The sequence below is a fragment of the Anabrus simplex genome, chromosome 13 (assembly GCF_040414725.1).
Source record: "Anabrus simplex isolate iqAnaSimp1 chromosome 13, ASM4041472v1, whole genome shotgun sequence".
Lineage (NCBI taxonomy): Eukaryota > Metazoa > Arthropoda > Insecta > Orthoptera > Tettigoniidae > Anabrus > Anabrus simplex.
This window is the reverse complement of record NC_090277.1, coordinates 12,747,102-12,769,309: the sequence shown is the minus strand read 5'-3', so window position 1 is coordinate 12,769,309 and position 22,208 is coordinate 12,747,102. Positions and strand designations below refer to the sequence as shown.

General features: G+C 38.9%; 1 protein-coding gene across 1 annotated transcript in view; it reads left to right on the top strand.

The window, feature by feature from the left end:
* LOC137502861 (uncharacterized) overlaps nt 1-22,208 on the top strand; it is a 435,934-nt gene that overhangs the window by 8,674 nt on the left and 405,052 nt on the right. The window contains exon 2 of the mRNA XM_068230018.1: nt 13,788-14,289. Within this exon, the coding sequence (XP_068086119.1) occupies nt 13,788-14,289 (502 nt within the window). The remainder of the gene's footprint in view (nt 1-13,787; nt 14,290-22,208) is intronic.

Sequence of the window (22,208 nt, the reverse complement as noted above, 5' to 3'; positions counted from 1 at the left end):
CTCGCAATCAGGCTTTGGATTAATTATGCATTTGCATATTTGGAGCAGTTTTATCTTAACACTGCATATTTTGGTGTTTTCTTCCTGTTAGGGCACATTTCAAAAGTATTTCTCGTCTTGAGTATAGACACCAGCATCTGCAGGACACTACTGGAAAATTTGACATATATTTTAGATAATGAACTGTTAACCCTTTCCCCCCACATTCTCAACTCTCTTATCCTTAGGTCTCACCCTATTATTTAGGAAAAATTGAACAGAGCACATTGTTTCCGAAGAAGTTAAAAAAAAAAAAACACTAATCATCACAATGTATTCAAATTTTCAATAATATTAGAAAACATACCATCACATCCTTATCTCTATCCATAGAGTCATAAGGTTGTTTGGTTCAAACCTCCACCCTCCTCTCTGGGAGGAAACATCTTACTCAACACAGAGGTAGGCTGCATTTGTCACATTTCCGTGTTGTCTGAATCCCTCTGAACCAATAATCACATGATTCTGGAAGTGGAATGATGCCCATGTATATTATTATTATTATTATTATTATTATTATTATTATTATTATTATTATTATTATTATTATTGCCATAAGACCTGTCTGTGTTGGTGCGACGTAAAGCCACTAGCTATGATTATTATTGTTGTTGTTATTATTATTATTATTATTATTATTATTATTATTATTATTATTATTATTATTATTATTATTATTATTATTATTAACAACTTTATTGGCCATATTGAACCTCTTGAGTCTTCCGTGTACACTTTTGAAGTTTGTACTGTTTGATTCTTCTTATCTGCCCAGTACTACTTTCTGACCGCAGTGTTCTTAATTCGTCTGAAATCTCTACAGGCCTTCTGTGGATCATTTCTGTTGAAAATTTGTGATTCTTAGGTAGGATGGTAACTTTATTCTTGTTCTCTGCATCTGTAATTTCGTGTTCAACTGTTTTGAGATCCTCTTGAATTTCTTTGATCCAGTGCCCTTCCAGATTTCTCATCACTAGTTACAAGATATCAGAATCATTCCATATTGACGGTTTGCACTTTACAAAGGAAATTTAATAATGATAATGTTATTTGTTTTACGTCCCACTAACTGCTTTTACAGTCTTCGGAGGCGCCGAGGTGCCAGAATTTAGTCCCACAGGAGTTCTTTTACGTGCCAGTAAATCTACCGACACAAGGCTGTTGTATTTGAGCACCTTCAAATACCACCAGACTGAGCCAGGATCGAACCTGCCAAGTTGGGGCTAGAAGGCCAGCGCCTTAACAGTCTGAGCCACTCAGCCCGGCACTAAGGAAATTTAATATGTCCCTGACTATTATTACTTGATCTAATAATATGGTCTTTATTACTCCATCTAATGATGGAGATGTGTATATATTGAATAGGAGGACATATTAAATTTCCTTTGTAAAGTCATCACTAGTTGTTGTAAAATCCTGTTTTCTGGTGATTGTATATGCCCATTTTTATAAGAACTCCTCTGAGCAAGTGTCAACCCATTTTGTATCTATTTTACCAGAACGTGTCTGTTTGAATGCTACAGTGATATGCAGTTGGGTATGTCACTGAATAGTTTGCCTCGTAACATATGTAAAAAAATGTTTCTTATAATACGCTTTTCAAATTATGGGCAGGTCCAACACCATCCATGTAATCATTTGCAGAAACAAAAATTAAATGTTTGTGTTACCTGAATTGCCACAGCATTGCCATCAGGTCCGATTTCTTGATATCCGTTTTCACTTATATCACTGTTGTCACTAAAATCATCTTCGTTGATGTGTTCTTCACTCACCAGAAATTCACCTCCAGCCCTACTCAACGATTCTGTCACTTTCTTCGCCTATGTTCAGCTCTGTTTCAATATCTACAGTATTCAATCCTGCCAGGTTTACGAATGAATTAGCTGACCCGCGTTCATGGAAGTTCAAGGTCATTGCCTAGGCAATATCGAGACAGATTATTGCTGTTCTTTTATTTCCTAAGCCTTGTAGACAGTACTGCGTGTTCATAAATGCCTTATAAACACTTCACTGCTGGAAAAAAAAAAAAAAAAAAAAAAAAAAAAAAAAAAAAAAAAAAAAAAAAAAACAGAACTATAGTATCGATCACAGGTGGGCGCTTTCCAGCGCTAAGGATCGGTAGGCAAAGTGAACTGACAGGCGCTAAGGTCAGGAAAGAGTTACATAAGCTGTGCTGGTCATCCTATGGTAGGTTGTTTGACAAGTTGGCAGCTCGCAACACCAGCTCTAAATCTGGCCGTGGCTTCGTCTACCTGCAATGTAGAGGTGGGTAATGATTCCTGGAATTTCCCTTACAGCAGGGCTGTCTTTTTCTCATTTTGTGAATGGTTACCTTTCATGCACAATTAGTTCTTGTCAGTCTTATTTTGGTGGAGTTGAGCACAAGTCGCAGTAAAGGATGCCCGAACAGTCGCACCAGTATACAGTTTAGCATAAGAAATTTCATCTTTTATTTTATCTGTATTGAACCAAGATCACGAATACTTATAACGTTTTTAGAGGTTCAACCTATTCAACACAAAACAATGTTACCTGACTGTATTACAACATATTAACTTTATTTAGCAGTACTAGTTTCGGCGTTTCTTTAGCGCCATCATCAGCTGCAAGAAAGTCATGAAAAACTGGCAATTAATATAAAATATACATCAACATTTTTGTACAACTAACTCCTATAGACCTTATATTCAAATATATATGTAGATAAAAAACAAAGTTATTGTCTCATATTTCTACACGTTCACAGACTTGTGAGTCAAATGTCAACTAAACAACAACCTGAAAAAAAGGAAACAAGGTTTGTGCGTGTTCAAAGTTTTTCATCTTGGGATACTGTATTCGATGTTGTTTCTTGTTTACTTGGTATTGCTTAAATTATTCCTTTTATTTTTAACACCTTGTGTGTCAGTTCAATAACACTGGCCTTCAAGGTTGAATATACTGTCTGAGCTAAAACTGTATACATTCAAATTACTTGGTGTTAAAACACTTATATCACATTAACAGAGGTGCCAACTATTACGGATTGTCCATAATTATTACGGATTTCACCTCACGATTACAGAGTTACGGTCAAAGGGGAAATTATTACGGAAAAGCTGACATTATCACGAAAAAATAATTTTCGACGGAAACAAAGGAAAAGGAAAAATGTTGAGTCCTTTCGAGCCTTTCTCCTAAATGGACTTTATTTCAATGCTTTTGAGTTAGCAATGATACTTATTCGATCGTGATTTCCTTTTGTTACCCATAAGCGTTGTAAAATTAATTGTGAATGAAGGAGCTCAGGAGCTGCTCTTCTCCACTACAAATCCTTCAGTAATGTTGTATTTGCTGTGTTAAGTGTACCTGACAGTTGACAGAAAGATCTGCACTGCACTGGTATCGCTTATGGTTCAGAAAACGAAAATGTCATCACAGTTGGAAGGATGCTTCAAGAAAAACTTCACTGAAGAGCAGCTGTTGCGTGAGAAAAAGCTACAAGGAATGTTTTATCACAGAACCAACAGGTTGCGTGCAAATGTTATTGTGTATTATGATATACTTTTCGATAGATTGCTAGAGGGAAGGGCAAAAGGGGTGTGTCATTATCAAGAAGGAAGGCGTATGCTTTGGACTTGACTAGAAATTTTTATCGGGGGCGAAGGGCAATTACTGATAATCCACTTCAAAGTTGGCACCTCTGCATTAATAAAAGTAAATTATACCAAAAAATCATTGTGCTTGCATTTGTTTATAATTTTATGTACTAAAATGTGCCATCCTCTAAACCATTTAGTGTTTTAACACCAACTAATTTGAATGTATACAGTTTTTACTCAGTATATTCGACCTTGAAGGCAGGTTTGGTATTTGAAGATGTCGGTTACTGGCACATAAAAGAACTAAATTCTGGCATCTCGATGTCTCCAAAACCCGTAAAAGTAGTTAGTGGGATGTAAAGCAAATAACATTATTATTAACAATCATCAAACCACACCCGGGCGACTGGAGTGGGACATTGATGATGGTGATGGGGATAATAATAATTTCATGTGGCTATTTCTAGCTGAGTGCAGCCCTTGTAAGGCAGGCCCTCCGATGAGGGTGGGCGGCATCTGCCATGTGTAGGTAACTGCGTGTTATTGTGGTGGAGGATAGTGTTAAGTGTGCGGTGTAAGTTGCAGGAATGTTGGGGACAGCACAAACACCCAGCCCCCGGGCCATTGGAATGAACCAATTAAGGTTAAAATCCCCGACCCGGCTGGGAAACGAACCTGGGACTCTTGAACTGAAGGCCAGTACGCTGACCATTCAGCCAACGAGTCGGACATGATGAGGATGATGAAATGAAATGGCGTATGGCTTTTAGTGCCGGGAGTGTCTGAGGACAAGTTCGGCTCGCCAGCGTGCCAGCAAAATTAACCAATGATGGTTAAAATTCCCGACCCTGCCCGGAATCGAACCCGGGACCCCTCTGACCAAAGGCCTGCACGCTAACCATTTAGCCATGGGGCCGGACATGATGATGATGATGATGATGATGATGATTAACAGTCATAAAGGTACCGAACGGCATCCTGCGATAGATTGTCCCAAGCATCTTGCATCTTTTGATGCAATTCGGCAATGGTTCTTGCAGGCCCTGGAGAAAGCCCGATTCATCATGTCCCATCCGTGTTCAGTTGGCGAGAGACTCGGTGATCTAGCAAGCCCGGGCACTTGTTTTACACCACGTAAGCATGCTGCATCCCAGCAGCTGTATGTGGATGTGCGTTGTCCTGCTGAAAAAGCACATCACCTTCCTTGATTTATTAGTTTCATTTTTCCCGTATTGATAGTTATCATGTATCACAGAAGAGAAAATAAAATATCCACCTAATCAATACAAATTTAATATAAGCTACTATATCACAGTACCGGTTTCGACTCCTTATGAGTCATTTTCAGCTGTGCATTATCTTTTACATTAGTCTAAGTTAAGATTCTGCCTTGCTGAGTAAAACGGTTGCAACAAACAGTAATATTAGGCATATTTTAAAATACAAAGGCTGGCTATATATACATCCAGTGTCGAGTGTGTCTATGGGTCTAAAATCGTGTTGATCAACTTATTTCAAATGATATAGATATAAACATATTAAATAAATAAAATACACATTTCATGCTAAAGTCCAATGTGGTAAATGGAGGTATGTTCTTGAAGTGATTTGACATCTTGCGTCTATTTGTTTACTTAATCATCCAGCATGCTTGTGTTGTGTGGAGTGCTCCCATATTATTCTGTTCTATACTAGGCTCATCCACTTGTGTAAATACAATTTTCAATTGTCAATAATAAATACGTGTGTGCTAAAGAGTATGTGCAGCTGAGGTTGTTATAAGAATGTTGAATGCAGTGCTTTAGAGTGCAGAAGTCAGTTGTTAGGTGGCATTTCCTCTTTGTCTGTAATTGCCGATAAATATCTGTAAGAAACGAAAAGGAAAGTTAGAAACTGTGTTCGGGAAGTGTCTGCTTGTGTGTGTTTTACATATTCGTTACTTACTGCGGCTGGGGTGGATGAGTTGCGTTCAACGTTGTATCCGCTGCTGTGAGAGAAGTGGAGGGGCGAGCCGGGGGAGTTGCTGTCGTATGTATAGGGGTGGAGTTGGATGTGTCGGCCATCTGCGCTGTGGCGCGTGTTGGATACTGTTTGTTGATAGTTTTGAGATATTGATTTTTTAAATCGGGTATGACTTTATTGAATATGGTGTTGGTTTTTTCAGTTATTTCATTGATATTGTAATTGGGATTGGTGTATTGATTCAGTAATATATATAGTTCTTCTGTTACTCTTTAGCACAAAGTGGATGAGCCTAGTATGGAATAGAATAATATGGGAGCACTCCACACAACACAAGCATGCTGGATGATTAAGTAAACAAATAGACGAAGATGTCAAATCACTTCAAGAACATACCTCCATTTACCACATTGGACTTTGGCATGAAATGTGTATTTTAATATGCAATTTTACTATGTTTGTGAATATTTTAATATGTTTATATATCTATATCATTTGAAATAAGTTGATCAACACGATTTTAGACCCATAGGCACACACGACACTGGATGTATATATAGAGCCAGAGTTTGTATTTTAAAATATGCCTAATATTACTGTTTGTTCCAACTGTTTTACTCAGCAAGGCAGAATCTTAACTTAGACTAATGTAAAAGATAATGCACAGCTGAAGATGACTCATAAGGAGTCGAAAACGGTACTGTGATATAGTAGCTTATAATAAATTTGTATTGATTAGGTGGATATTTTCTTTTCTCTTCTGTGATACATCACCTTCCTGTCAAAGAAATGGCAGTATCACGGTGACAGCAACTTGTGCAACGTAACGGGCACTGGTTACGTCACCCTGCAGAAACACCAACTGTGACCGTGAGGTGTAACTGATGGGGTGGGACCTGGGTGTCGTAGACCGCTCTCCAGGTCTATGCTGTACACGTGTATGTCCATCACTTGCATGCAGACACTGAAGTCAACAGATCCCCTCTCCAGTCAGCTTTTTCACGACACCAGAGTAGCTGTGCTTGGCGATATTGTGGTATCTGTAGTAGCCTGGCCAGAGGCATACATGATCGTAATCCTGCTGCAGGCAGACGTTTCCCAATGGTCCTTGATGGCCCACCAGGTGCAACGTGACCAGATTTAGTTCCCGGGTGATGTTCAATCAGCCACCGCTGCTCGCACAATGCTAAATACCACAGTTAGTTGTTGGGTCTGCCCTGTTAATATTTATTGTAAAATTTGTAAGTTTATATAATTATTACTTGTACATGTTTCGAGAGCTGGCCCACTATCTTCATCTGCGAACTTGACATCTCAAAACAGAATTCCATGTATGCTAAGGTCTATTAATACTAAGTTACACCACAAGCATAAATAGTGAAAATTGTAAAATATCATTATAAAAAAACATCATCCACTGAAATGGAAGTGTTTGATGATGAGATCATCATTAAAGGCTTACTGCAACTTTTATCTGTAGGTAGATCTCAAAGGAACAGTTTACAGGGATAATCCTCAAACTGTAGAAGAATTAAAAATCAAAATCAGGAACACTGTGCGTTCCATCAGTGGTCATGAACTTCAGAGTGTGTTTCTAAATCTCATTACAAGTAGCAAAACTTGCATCACAACTCAGGGAGATCACTTTCGGTATCTTCTGTAAATACTGGTGAGTTCAGTTTCATTCACCATTTGATTTGTTTGTCTTGACCGTGTTTATAGCGAGTTCAGTTCTGTTTAGTTTCTGTAGGCGTAATCATGCCGCTCCTTTGAGATGACAGTCCGCTCGCCATTGCAGGCACTGTGCTCGCTGTCACCGCTTCTCTGCACTGCTATCGGCATTCTCCGCGAAGAAGCCTTAAAACATGCTCCCTGTATAAAAGATATACCGAATGCAATAAGAGAGAATAACTGCGACCTTCAACAACTCGGTGTGTATGTCAGTGTAAACTCTCTCCTCTTCAACCCTAAAGAAATCTCAAACAATTGTAATCGGTCCTCAGAAATTATTAAATGTCATGTATAATAATTATACTATTCTTCCGATGACATTAAATGCAACCATATTTCCCTTTCAGCAAGGAAGTGAAGAACCCTGGTATGACCCTGACTGAAACTATTGACCGGTCTGCATGTCCAAGAAATACATGTACGCGATGCTACATCCTCTGAAACGACATAAGGCCATCTTGCCAAAAGATGTAAAGAAAACTTCTCCAAACTTTGAAACTACCACTCCTTGACTCTTGACCTCGTTTATTTATTTATTTAATCGTATGATGATTTTATACAATATATATACACAAGGCCGAATCAAACTTTATGAAATCGATCCTTCTCAGCCATTCAGATAAACCAGGTGTGAGAGCGAGCAAATCATCAGGAGTGCTAGGGTACGAATGAAGAGGGCAGCGTTGGACCAGGTGCTCAATTGTCTGTTCTTCCAGATTACAGTCACACATTGGTAAACTGATCCAACCCTGTTGCACCTGAAATAATTGCAACAACCATGTCCAGTCCTTAACCTGTTGATACAGCACCAGAGGTTCCTCGGTAGGTCAAAACCGTTTGGCTTCTTTGTGGGATCAAGATGGTGGGCACCTGTTCCCAAGCTTCCAGCTTTCAGTTAAGTCATATCCACCCGCAGTGAGTTGCCCTGCAGTGACACTTGCTGGTTTTCTTGATTGAAGTCGCTGCTGTGATGGATGGCACAATTCCTAGCGCAGTGGCAAAGAGGGTGATGCAAAGATTTTCTTAGCTTCCCTTAGTAGAGCTTGCCTCCGTCTTAAGTGAGGTGGAGGGATGTGACTCAGCACAGGTAACCAGTGACATGGAGTTGATGTGATTGTACCAGTAATGCAACGCATTGTATCGTTCAATTTTGTGTCTACCTTCTTCACATGTACACTTGCCGACCAGACAGGAGCACAGTACTCAGCAGCCGAGTAGACAAGGCTAATGCCAGTTAACCCTTTCCCGCCCTTAGCGCCCGAAAGCGCCCGACTCTTCACTTTGTCTTCCGGTTCTTAGCACCCGAAAGCGCCCGGTTGCATTATCTGCACACTTACGCGAGCTATGCGATAGTTTTTTGTTTTCTTCGGCTTTGAAGTGTTTATGAGATGTTTATGAACATGCAGTACGATCTACAAGGCTTAGGAAATGAAAGAAGAGCGATAATCTGTCTTGACGTCGCCTAGGAAATGGTCGTGAATTTCCGCGAGCGCGGGACAGCTGTTTCGTTCATAAACATGGCGGGATTGAATACTGCGGATATTGAAACTGAGCTGAATATAGGCGATGAAAGTGACACAGAATCGTTGAGTAGGGGTGGAGGTGAAGTTTTAATGAGGTAATAACGTATCAACGAAGATAATTTTAGTGATAACAGTGATATAAGTGAAAACGGATACCGAGAAGTCGGTCCTGATTGCAAAGGCGCGGCCTTTTCAGTTAACACAAATATTTTGTTTCGTTACTCTGAATGATTAGATAGATGATGTTGAACCTGTCCATTATTTCGAAAGAGTATTACGAGAAATATATTATTTTTGACGTATGTTAGGAGGAGACAAACTATTCAGTGAGATAGCCACTTGCATATATATCAATGCAGCATTCAAACAGGCATATTCCAGAAACATGGATACAGAATGTGAAGACACTTGCTCAGGGGAAATAGAAGCTGATATACAGTATACGTTCCACTTCCAGAATCACGCGGTTATTGGTTTAGAGGGATTCATACAACATGAGAATGTGACAAATAGAGCCTACCTTTGTGTCGAGTACTACAATGGGGGGGTGGGGGGTGGAGGTTTGAACCAACAACTTTATGACTCAGTGAATACGGAAATGGATGTGATGGTTTGTTTTCTAATATTATTGAAAATTTGAATACATTGTGATCAACAGTTTTTATTATATTGAACTTTTTCTGAAAGACTGTGCTCTGCTTCACTTTTTCCTAAATAATAGGTTGAAATCTGGTGATAAGCGGACTGAAAATGTGGGCGGGAAAGGTTTAAACGTAGACAATCAGCAGAGGCTCCCCAGGAAGTACCACAGAGCTTATGCAGTATGTTGTTTCTTGCGGCGAATTTATGAGAAAGCTTAGTGATGTGCTCTTTGTAGCTGAGGGTCCTATCTAAAGTGACTCCAAGATATTTTGGGAAAGGGTTGTACCTCAGCTTTTGTCCGTTGAGCAGAACTCTTGGTTTGTAGTTTGCAGCACGATTCGCTAGATGGAAACAAGAGACTTCAGTTTTTGTTGTGCTGGGGATCAATCTTCAGGTCTTAAAGAAAGTTGACATCTTCTTAAGGTCCTCCGTCAGAATTTGTTCACCGTCTTCAAAATTATTACTCTGTGCTACCAATGCGATGTCATCAGCATATATGAACTTAGTTGACGTTGTGTTTGGTAGGTCATGAATGTACAAATTGAATAGCAATGGTGCTAAGACAGATCCCTGTGGTAGACCGTTATTTAGTTTTCGTTTGTGGGTTTTAGTGTTGCCTAGAAACACTTCAAATTGTCTTTCACTAAGCATGCTAGATATTAGATCCATGATTTCTCGACTTGGTACAACTTGCAATAGTTTGTTGATCAGTCCCTGTCGCCAAACAGTGTCATATGCACCTGTCAAGTTCATTTTAGTTGTCCTTGAAAACCAGCTTCAATATGTGTAGTTAGGGCAAGAACTTGATCGGTGCAGCTGCGTCCATGTCTGAATCCAGCTTGTTCAGGAGTAACAGCTTCAATGGATGAACCTATTCTGGTTAGGAGGATTCATTCAAGAAGCTTGAATATGCAACTGAGCAGTGCTGTTGGTCGATTTGAGGCTGTCCTCAGGTTTGCCAGGTTTGAGAATGGCTATAACTTTTGACAGTTTGAATTGTCTGGGCAATCTGTTCTCTTGGAGTATGTAAGTGAAGAGCGAAGTGAGCCACTATGTACCATGCATTTATGCGAGCCATGAACAAACTATGGAACTTCGAGCATTGAACTCTCGTCTTTGAAAAGCTTTTAACTTGAGTTAATGATGCTCACCCCTAGCTATACAACTCTTTCTTGGCTGAGACCCGATAAGCAATAGAAGTGTCGTATACTTACATTGATATATCGAACCCTGAATGAAAATCTCCCTAAATATATTTCTTCAAAATTCCATTTCTTGCCCTCATTCCATAATTGTAACACAAGATCTGGCACTTTACTTGCTATTCCCGTCAACTACTCTTCAGTGTGTAATAGATCCTTTGTTGTGGCTGGATCACGACTTTGGAGATTACCTGTTGAATACTGTTGATTGTTTTGTGTGATTGGTGATGTATGATAGGTGGTATGATTGTGGTAGGTAGGCTAGTAACATTGCCATTTTACTGTACAGCTGAAGAACACTGTTGTTTCTTATAAATAATTAATAGTAGGTTATTATTATTTTATTATTATTATTTCTTCTTTCTTCGTTTCGGCCACCTAGGGACCAGGTCAGTTCAACTGTCTCCTTTCTCAAGCTTTAATTACCACCCAATGCAATTATTATTATTATTATTATTATTATTATTATTATTATGTGCACTGTGTCTTCTGGTATGGGCTATATCAAATTTGTTACTTTCATTGACCTGTCTCAGTCTCATCCTTGGCTTTGACAATATGAAAGTGACTGAGGTATGAGTGATGCTAGTAATACCATTCCTTATGCAGCCAGTCCCTGTATTGAATGGTGTGCAAATATCGCTCATAGGGTCGGTTGGTGCATGTATTTCAGTGGGCTTGGCAGACTGATATGCAATAGCAACGGCTGGCTCGGTGAGGAAAGCAACGGGAAACTACCTCACTCCTCATTTCCCTAGTACGCCTCTTCAGTGACGCCTAGGCTATTTATGACAGCTGTTGGCGGAACTGCAGAGGATCAAACCAGCCTTCGGGCTGAATACCCAACATACATACATTATTATTATTATCATTATTATTATTACCGTGGTTTGCTGGACCAGCAGAGGTGAAAGAAGGTGCCGGGATGAATGGGTCTAACTACGAAGTCAAAGTTAATTTAAAAAGGTTATATTTTCAGAAGAAACAACAAAATTATAACAACTTTTCACTTGGTGAAATAACAATTTGGAAACAAGACTTAGAAAGATCCAAGATTTCAGAATTTTAACACTCTTGGGCTACAAGCCCTAGTATTATAATTTTGAGCTCCTAGCTCAACTTTTACAGGCGAGCACAAATTGTTGAAAAGCACTTGCTCCCAACTTCAAATGTCAGGCCTCCCAGAGGCACAGTTACCACACTAGAAAAGAGCTGACAAGCTCTCAGTTTTTCAAGCCTATTTAAGGCAATACCAGAAACTTACAATTATTTGCCATCAAGGCACAACTTACAAAAAAACAAAAAAAGAAACAGGAGTATCTTGTACCCAACCTACTGGGCCTTAGCACAAAAGAACAGGTTAAGTAAATGGCCCGAAACACCAAATTGAAAGGAGGTGTGTACTTGCACTCCTAAATATGCATTCTTAAAAACTAAAAGGCACTAGGCCAATGAAACAGGGGCTATTCCCAAACTATAGGAGTGACTCGAATAATTTAAGAATAATTTAATACATTATGGAAAGGAAGAAAACCAGTTACAAAATGTAGTCACCTCAAACTAATATGAAGGGGAGCTCGAGAAGATAAATTACTCTCTATCCCCGAATTACAGTTACAGATTTTATGAAATTTTTACATTAGCCGGCAGAATTTACATTTTAGAGAAGTTGGTTACATGTTAAAGTTTCGGACCTATCCCTCGGGTTAAACTGCGAAGCTAGCAGGAAATAAAGATGTTAAACGGCCATTACCTTGCTGAAGAACTGCAGCCTGCTGAAAGAGGCACCTCCTGCTTCACATACACATACTTAGTTAGATGTTGATCAAATGGCCAAGAGATGTGAAAATCCGCAGTTTATAAACCCTCGGGGAAGGTTCGAGATCTTTCATGAATAATCAAGCCACACCCTCTCAATTTTATTGGACCATACAAAATTTACACTCAAAGTTGAAGAAGAAATCCAGAATTGACAAAATTAATTACAAAAATAAGCGATTGGCTGGATTCTAAACTGGCGGAAAGAAAAGATGAATATTGCCAACCCACAAATGAATGAACGAAATTTAGTAAAGAAAAAACTTATGAATACAAAATTTCTTCAAAAAAGTTCTTTCACTTTGCACCAGGGTGCATAATCATAGTTTCTGTAGTGACATCTGTTGTAGAAAGTCCAAACTTCTTGATAAATGGTAACCAAAACATGTTGAAATTCACACAGTTCTGGAGACTTAACAATCTCAAAATTAAGGTAGTGACATCTTCTGAGTAAAAGTTTAAGGAGGTCTAGTTCCAAGTTCACTGTTCCTCCAGTAGAGGAGGTTTTATTGGCGCAAGATTTAAATATGCGGCGTAGAGGTGTACCTACCAGTACAATTATTATTATTATGATTATTATTATTATTATTATTATTATAATGTAAACGTACATAATATTTAGCCTTTAATTCGTACATAGATCACTGTTTATTGCCATAGCCTACTTGTATTTCTGTTACTTTATTATGTATTGTATTCTATTTATGTACTGACTTATATTTTTCAGTTTATATCTTACTTGTTTTTCGTTATTACTTTTTTCTCTTTCTTTTTTATTTTTATGTTCTGGATTTCCCTTTATTTGTTGAGCTTTCTTCATTATTCTCCAAATCTGTTATTTAGCTTAGTAATCTTCAATTTTATAATAGAATAGCACACGTCTTTTATATATGTATTATCCTGTAATTTACGTGGTTGAATGTAAGAGAGGGCCATGAGCCCTAACTTTGCCACTTAAAAAGCTGATAATCCACCTCTTTTTCTCCATTAACACTCTCCAAGGTTAATGTTGAATTTGCAAAAGCGAAAAATTCACAGAAGTGATCTGCCACAAAAGGTCACCCTGTTATTTATGATATCATCTGTGAACTACAGTCTCTGTAGATGATGATGATGATGATTATTATTAATTTTTTATCTGATATTCTGAGTCCCTTTTCCACAATTTATTAGCACAAGAGCTTGGTATCTCAGTGACTTCTTTTTGTTTTCTTGTCGTAATGTTCTGTTTCAGCATGCTGTTTGGCAATGTCTTGGTAGTGTTTTAATTCTATCTTTCTTTCCAGCTTAGACATTGAGGACATATTGAAACCCTCGCTGTCGACCGTTGTTAAGAGGCCAGTGATTACCATGAGCAATTTGAGCACTTCCTGTGCTCCCAGACACAACTTTGTTCGTAGGCAGACTATCGAGATGCCACCTGCGGAGCCTGAGCCTGAACCTGGACCTGAACTTGATCCTGAAGACGTGCAGACAGAGATGCAGGAGATGGAAGTTGAAGAGAATAACCAGGAAGAGACAGAGATGCAGGAGATGGAAGTTGAAGAGAATAACCAGGAAGAAGAAGAAGAAGAAGAAGATGAGGTAGAGATGGAAGTGAGTGCAAATATGGTTGACGACTGTGAAGGTCTGGATGACATCGAGGATGATAAGGAGAGTGTGTTCGCAGAGTTACAAAGTCATCATTCTGTCAAGTCCCTCATAGAAAATCTATCCTGCAATAATTCAGAACAAGTGAAGCTTTGCGTCGATACAGTCAATTTAAATCCATTTTCCAATGCTGGACAGGTATGGCTACTCAATTTCTTGTAATTTAGACATTGATTATTTTAAGCAATTCCTGTTGCTCAGAATGGGCTATGTTGGTTAATAATCAGAGACACATTGAAAGTTTCCGTGGTTATTTATAAATAAGGATTTCTGTGATATAAGATCGATGGAAATATGCTTATATTTATGCCCTAAAGCATGTTACGAGTTGACTAACAGATTTGCATTCACGAGAAACAGCTGTAACGTGCACTAACTCAGGACGTCAGCCTGGAGGGATGTACCGGGCTACTCCGTACAGTACAGGTATACTGTATTTATGAGGGAACACATACTTTCATCATGGCATGTCCATAAAGTGCGCGAAACAACATGCTTTGTAATCATCACTTTGTAGCAGGTGGTGGTGGTTATTGTTTTAAAAGGAAGTACAACTATAGAGCGTTCCAACCTCGAAATGCAGTACAGCAGTAATGGGATAATTCCGTCTCTTTCCTTCTCCCATGTTTTGCAGCTAGGGCTGTACTACTGTAATGCAGCAGGTTTGCCAAATATCCGTAAATCAGAATGTTATCGGTTAAATTGGGTGAATATCGTGTTATGTACAGAATTTCAAGGTGCGTTTGATGCCGTTAACAAAAAAGAATGTAAAAGAATAATTTAGTGTGAAAATGGTAATATAATGGAAAGTTGCGCCAAATTCAAAATCTTCATTGCATAGAACTTATCATGTCATAACTTCTATTTTATATTCATTATGTTTCTAATATTTTCCCTGCTGGTAAAGAAACATTTCAGCTCAATGTAGATAAGTTTATTTTTAAATTTAAATCATAACAAAAACCAGTGTATGCATTTATTTTCAGTCATGTTCAGAGATTTTTATGTGCAGGCACGAAAAAGTCAGTTGCTGGCCAGCGTCTTTCCTATTGAATGTGCATTTGGGGGGGGGGGAAAGCGAGGCAAATGGACTTCAGATATGGAAGTTATCTTTAAAACAATCCCGAAGTTCTTGCTTAGTTTTTAATTTGTGACGGGAAGAATGTCTCCTTGAATTTTGGTTTCGTGCATGACTCGGCTGGCTGTCTGGCTCGCTTAAGTACTGGTAGTGATCTCCCAAACATGCGCTTTTAACATTTCCAGACAGTCGCATGCAGTGCAGTGCTCAGTTTGTCAATAGTTTGTATAATAGTGATTAAATACATATCAGTGACATATGTACAATTCTTGAGGGCAAGTGTGTTTCGTTTGTGTGGTTCGTGCTCGTGCGTGGGGATCTTAGTTAGAAAAAGTGCAGAAGGATGTACAACGGATCGTCAAACTAAAAAGAAATGTTCCGTAGTTCAAAGAACAAAGGCAGAAATGTGTACAGAGAAAAGTCACTCACTGGCCACCGTCTTTGCTATTGACTCGGCATGGCATGGTTAATTGCAAGCCATCCACTTCATGACCATATCGATGAGTACAATCAACAAATTAATTAAAAACCACCTAATCAATACTTTATGATAAATGATAATAAGTGATAAAAAATTAAATAAATAAAAATGGTAATAAAGTATCGATTAGGTGGTTTTTAAATAAATTTGTTGATGGCGTGGTTAAAGCGAAGCAAACGGTCTTCGAATATGGAAGTTACTTTTAAATCATACCTCAAGTCCTTATCTCGCTTATCTCTTAATTTATGACAGGGAGAACGTCTCGTTTGTTTACTTTTCACGAGTGACTCGGCTGGCTGGCTGGCTGGCTGGCTGGCTGGCTAGTAGGGATCTCCCAAACAGTGAGCATTTAAATAGACAGATAGTCATGTGCAGTGGTATTCATTTAATCAGTATTATAAGATTGATTAAATAAAGATCAGTGATAAATGTATAGTTCTTGAGGACAAGTGGATTGTGTTTGTTGTGTTCGTGTAGTCTGTGTAGTTGTGATTTCGTGCTTGTGTGGGGGGGGTTCTTAGTTGAAAGAAAAAGTGCAAGAATGATGTACAATGGATCGTCAAATTAAAAAGAAATGTTCCATAGGTAATCTCAGGGGAAAAGAACGCAATATTATAATTAGTATCCTGGATTATTTTTTAAAGACTATGAATGTGAGTAAAAAAAAAAAAAGAAAAAAGAAAAGGACGGCAGAAGATTGCAGGGAAAATTAAATACGATGAAATTGTGCAAAGTGGAGTGCGTTGGGTAGTTCACTCTCTTTTATTTGCTAACATACCACCGACATTGAGCGTGATTTTGAGTCTGGTAAATGGAGAAGATTCTTTGTCACGAATTTCCAAAACTACGTTGTATCGCTTTTTACATGATATGGGCTTCCGTTATTTACGATGGGGTAATAAAGCAGCTTTCATTGAAACCGATGAAATTATTAATCGGAGGCACAGATATCTCAGGGAGATAAAATGTTTGAGGGCACCAAATAAAGCTATAATTTACACAGATTAATTGTGGGTAAATATCGGGCAGACAGTGACAGAGGACTGGAAGGATACGACAGTACAAAGTGCACGGCAGGCCGCCATTGAAGGGGTGACTTTACAAAGGTGAAAAATGAGAGTATCCTCCTAATCCAACACATATATTCCGTCATTAGACGGAGTAACCAAATTCAAACATGTTTCGGCTCGTTTGAGGCATCTTCAGTGAAAAATGAGTGGGGTTGAAATAATTTACATAATCATCATCATCATCTTCCTTCCAAGTATTGGGCCATGTGACGTTCTTTTTCTCACCGACTTCATTTAAAGGTGGCAGTCATGGCGGACGGTTGCAGGCGTGTTGTAAGTGTGTTCCTGATAATAATCGTGTTTCTTGTGGTCCAAGTACTTTTATCGCGGTTACGTGTGAATGAAATTGAACCGACTAGCGTATACTTTGATGTTAAGTGCGGTGTGACTTGTTGGGAAGATATACTCTCCAATAATAAGCTTCAAATAAGCGCCCACGTGTTGTGTATTAACGGCAAGCAGCAGCGAATGGCGTCCAGTCAGCGTGTTAAGCACAAGCCTTCGGCCAGTGACACATCAATCCTGATGCTGAGTGTTCTACTACTAGCAGTTGCCGGCGATGTCCAGCTGAACCCAGGACCGGAGGTAAATACCAGCCTTAGCATCTACTATCAGAATGTCTGTAGTCTTAAGAGGTCACTCGTGGACTTTAACATCGCTCGGAGTGACATGCATTACGACTGCTCGACTCTTCAATTGACAATAGTGAAATACTGCATGACAATTATGTTATTTTCCGCCAAAATAGGCAAAATATCATTACTAGTAAGAACAAGGGAGGTGGGGTTTTAATAGCAGTGAACTCTGCGTACGGTCCAGTGCAATGACCTGACTTAATGGGAAACTGGGAATGTGTTGTTGTGAAAGCCACCCCATCCCCTGGCCGAGCGCTATACATAGTCTGCTGTTACCTGCCCCCGGACGAGGTGAAAGTACAGATCACAGACTTCCGAGAAACCCTGGCTCGAATCATTCGTGTAGCAAAACAAAATGACATTATTATTGTGTGCGGAGATTTCAATATAAGCCAATTAGCCTGGGCCTCAGACGATTTGGGATCTATTAATCCTATTCTTGCCCATGTTAACGAGGAAGCCTGCTTTCTTTTAGAGATCACCAATGAATTTAACCTTCGCCAAGTTTGCGGTTTTCCAACACAAGGAAATAACTTCCTGGACCTTGCTTTTGTGTCTGAAAAAGTCACCAATAATACCCTGTGTAAAGCAACAGAACAGTTAGTACAATCAGATCATTCTGCGCTTGAGCTTAGACTTCATATTTCCCGTGTTCCTCGTTTACCACAGACTACAAAATCATTATTCATTTGGACAAAAGCAGACTTTCCCCATCTACGAAATATCATATCCCGTTGTCCATGGAACTTGCTCGAATCCTGTCCATCTCTTGATGCCGCAGTCGACTTGTTTTATGACTTACTGCACAGCGCTCTTAAGGACGCCGTACCTTCCCGCATAATGAAGACTAGGCATCTTCCCTCTTGGTATGATGCCGAACTTACAGACAAAATGCGGGCAAAGGAAAGAGCAAGGGAACAAGCTGCAAGGTCTTCACTTCCTTCAGATTACATCGAATTCGCAGCGCTAAGAAAGGAATACAAACAAATACAGCGGAGAAAGTACAGGGATTATGTCAGGTCTGTTGAGGAAGATATTATCAGACATCCACAAAGATTTTGGAAATTTATTAATTGCAAATCAAAATCTAGGCGGCTACCATCTATGATAATTAATGAAGACAAGGAAATTAGCTCATTGAACGAAATTCTGGATAACTTTGCTGACACTTTCAAAACATTCCATCCACTCAGTGTTCCCTGTAATTCTCACACCAAACAATTCGGGGAAATTAATTTATCATCAGTAGTAACTTCGGCATCGGAAGTCTGCAACATCTTGAAGTCGATGGATACGAAGAAGTCTTGTGGTCCAGATCAAATTCCAGGAATTGTGTAACGTGAGTGTGCTGAGGAGCTGGCAACCCCACTAGCCACTATAATCAACTGGTCTCTTCGTACAGGCAATTTCCCGTCCGAATGGAAGAAAGGATATGTTATTCCAGTTTTTAAGAAAGGTGACTGATCTTTATTTGTCAATTACAGACCAGTAGTTCTTCTTTCACTCATTTCCAAAGTAGCGGAAAGAGTCGTATACAAAGCCGTGTACAGTTCGGTCAGTGGTTTAATTAATATTAACCAGCATGGTTTTGTCCAAAAACGCTCAACTGCCACCAATCTTGCTGTGTACCCCCACTTCATATCTAGCGCTCTGGACAATTGCAAGTAGGTTGATGCCGTGTATACGGACTTTTCCAAGGCTTTCGACTCAGTGCAGCATAATGCTCTTCTGACTAAGTTGTCAGCATATGGCATTCATGGAAGCTTGCTTGAATGGTTTAAATGCTATCTTTACGAAAGAAGGTATTCAGTAAAATACGAGGGTATCATTTCTCGCCCTTATCAGCCTATGTCTGGCGTCCCACAAGGTTCACTACTGGGACCTTTATGTTTCCTTCTATTTATTAATGATCTGCCATCACAAATCCATTCGAGCAACTACCTGCTCTATGCTGATGACCTTAAAATCTACAGGATAATTGAAAAGATAAGTGACTGTGAATTGTTTCAGTCTGATATAAATAATATTAGTGATTGGTGCAAAAGTGGCATTTAACCCTAAATATTTCCAAGTGCATTGCAGTATCCTTCACGAGAAAAATGCAAGTTAATGTATTCAATTATCATGTAGGCGATCAAGAAGTAAAGCGTGTTAATAAAATTAACGATCTTGGTATTATCTTTAGTAATCAAAATGGTCTATCTTTCAATGAGCATGTGTTAAATATCGTTAACAAGGCATTTAAAATGTTAGGCTTCCTCAAAAGAAATTGCAAGAGTTTTAAATATATTGCCCCATTGAAAACCCTGTATTTTTCACTTATACGATCTAGTCTAGAGTACTGCTCTGAAGTGTGGATCCCCTCACAGCAATACTCAGTTAATGCCTTAGAGCAAGTACAGATCAGATTCTGAAAATGGATCAGTAAAAAGTGTTTGGGTATCAAGCTGTCATGGACAGATTATGATTTGTTTTGTACAAACATGTGTATTGAGTCGCTTAGGACTAGGCGCAGGTATGTCAACGCACGTTTCATACACAAATGTATCAGTAATTTTCTTGACTGTCCCAGTTTACTCCAGTTGCTACCAATTCATGTTCCTTTCCGCAATACGCGACAGGCTGTCACCTTTCACTTACCCAGGTGCAGAACGGAATCACACAGGAGCTCTTGGTTTATGCAGGCTCTAAGATCCCTGAATGAAATTAGCGGGATAGTGGATATATTTCACTCGTCAGGTAGTGAAATTCGCAGACATCTTATGGACGCTTCATAGACAGTGTTCCTTGTATCTTGTTCTGCCCATTTAGTAACTGAAAGTTATACTTCCTTCCTTCGGTCATTTCAAATGCATAAACACTTTTCTGTTTTCATGTCTTTTTTCCCTTCCTTATGTGTTTTGTAAATATGTATATATTATATATTGCTTAGTTATAATTAGTGGTAGTAGTAAGTTCTGTTAATATTGTTATTATTTGAATGTATGATATCATCTGTAATTGGAGAATCAATAACTCTGTTGATGATAAATAAATAAATCAAATCAAATCAAATTGTGAGAGGGGTTCATAAATTGATCTAAATCGATGTGGATGCTCTCGAGAACGTTGAGCAAGGTGCCTTTTTGCTCATAATGCAAGATCTTGAGGTCTTTATTGAAGTGTATTCTTGGCTGGATGTTTTATGATATTCACTCATAGCTGAAAAACGATTATATTTGAGAGCGTTGCGAAGTTCGGCGTATCTTATGACAAAATTACGGCCTGTTTGACCAATATAGCTGGAATTACACGATTGGTATTTTAATTTGTAAACTCCAGAGTTCAAATATTTGTTGTTAATGTTGTTATTGTTGACAGTGTGTGGATTGAAAATGAGTTTGGAGTTGGTGTGGGAGGTTTAATAAGCTATTTTGATGTTGTGTTTCTTAAAAATATTAGAAATTTGGTAAATGCTACTATTATTGAAAGTGAATGTGGAAAACTTTTCTTTAGGAGCGGAATCCTTTTCTAGGGTAGTCTTGGGTCTGCTTTTATGTGTATTGATGATTCTGCTGATGAAGGTTCTACTGAAACCATTGTGTTCTGCAATATTGTAAATGGTATTAATTTCCTTTTTGTAATTCTTGCGAGATAATTGAATAATTGAAGGGGTGAGTTCGGGACTTAGACCACCGAAAAGCGATTCGCTTTAGTCCACGCGGGTAATGAAAATGGTTTTGTTCCAAATGCTGAACTAACATTTTTATGCCATAAAAACATGGAGGACGCCCACGAGGAAATGACTGGTGAAATTTATGAGAAGTGGTTTTCGGAACAACTGTTGCTGAACACTCCTGAATGTGCCATGATCGTGCTGAATAATGCCGCTTATCATTCCCGTAAGTTGGAACCTTTGCCGGTGGCTTCTTGGCGAAAAGATGACATCGTAAAGTGGTTCCGTAAAAAACTAATGCCTTTTGAGGACGCGATGCTCAAGCGAGAATTGTTGCACATCGCTTCTCAGCATAGGGCCCTGTATGATAGGCAGAGAATAGATGGAATGGCAAAAGCGGCAGGTCGGCAGATTCTTCGTCTCCCGCCTTATCACTGTGAGTTAAACCCTATTGAGATTGTGTGGTCCCAGGTGAAAAACTACATCCGGTATCATAACGTATCATTCAAGAAAAATGATTTGGAAAATTTAATAACTGCTGCGTATAAGAACATTACGGTTGACAATTGGGCAAATTACGTGAATGGAGTAAAGAGAAATGAAAGAGATTTGTGGAAAGCAGACAAATTACAGGACGATGTCGACGATGAACAGTTTTTAATAAGACTTTCTTCATCGTCTGGATCATCCTCAAGTTCATCTCCCAAATACGGTTCATCTAAAGCTGGAACATCAGGCCTTGCAGAAATGATAGAAGGTGTACGTCCAATGTGTGAGAGCAACGACAATGATTAAGGTATGTTGTATTTATTTTACCATCCTACAAAAATCAATTATGAATAAATGAACTTAAAATTCCAAAATTACAAATGAAAAATGTGGAACTGTGACACCCTGTTTGAGTCACACTCGAGCGTGATCTTCACGAGTTGATTTGACAACAGCGTGCTCCATCTACGTTGTACTGCAATTTAAGGTTGGAACGCGCTATATTTAACCGTTCTCTATTTACACTAATCAGAGGGAAAAAATCACGCGTGCTCCATCTACGTTGTACTGCAATTTAAGGTTGGAACGCACTATATTTAACCGTTCTCTATTTACACTAATCAGAGGGGAAAAATCAAAGGGGCCTGGG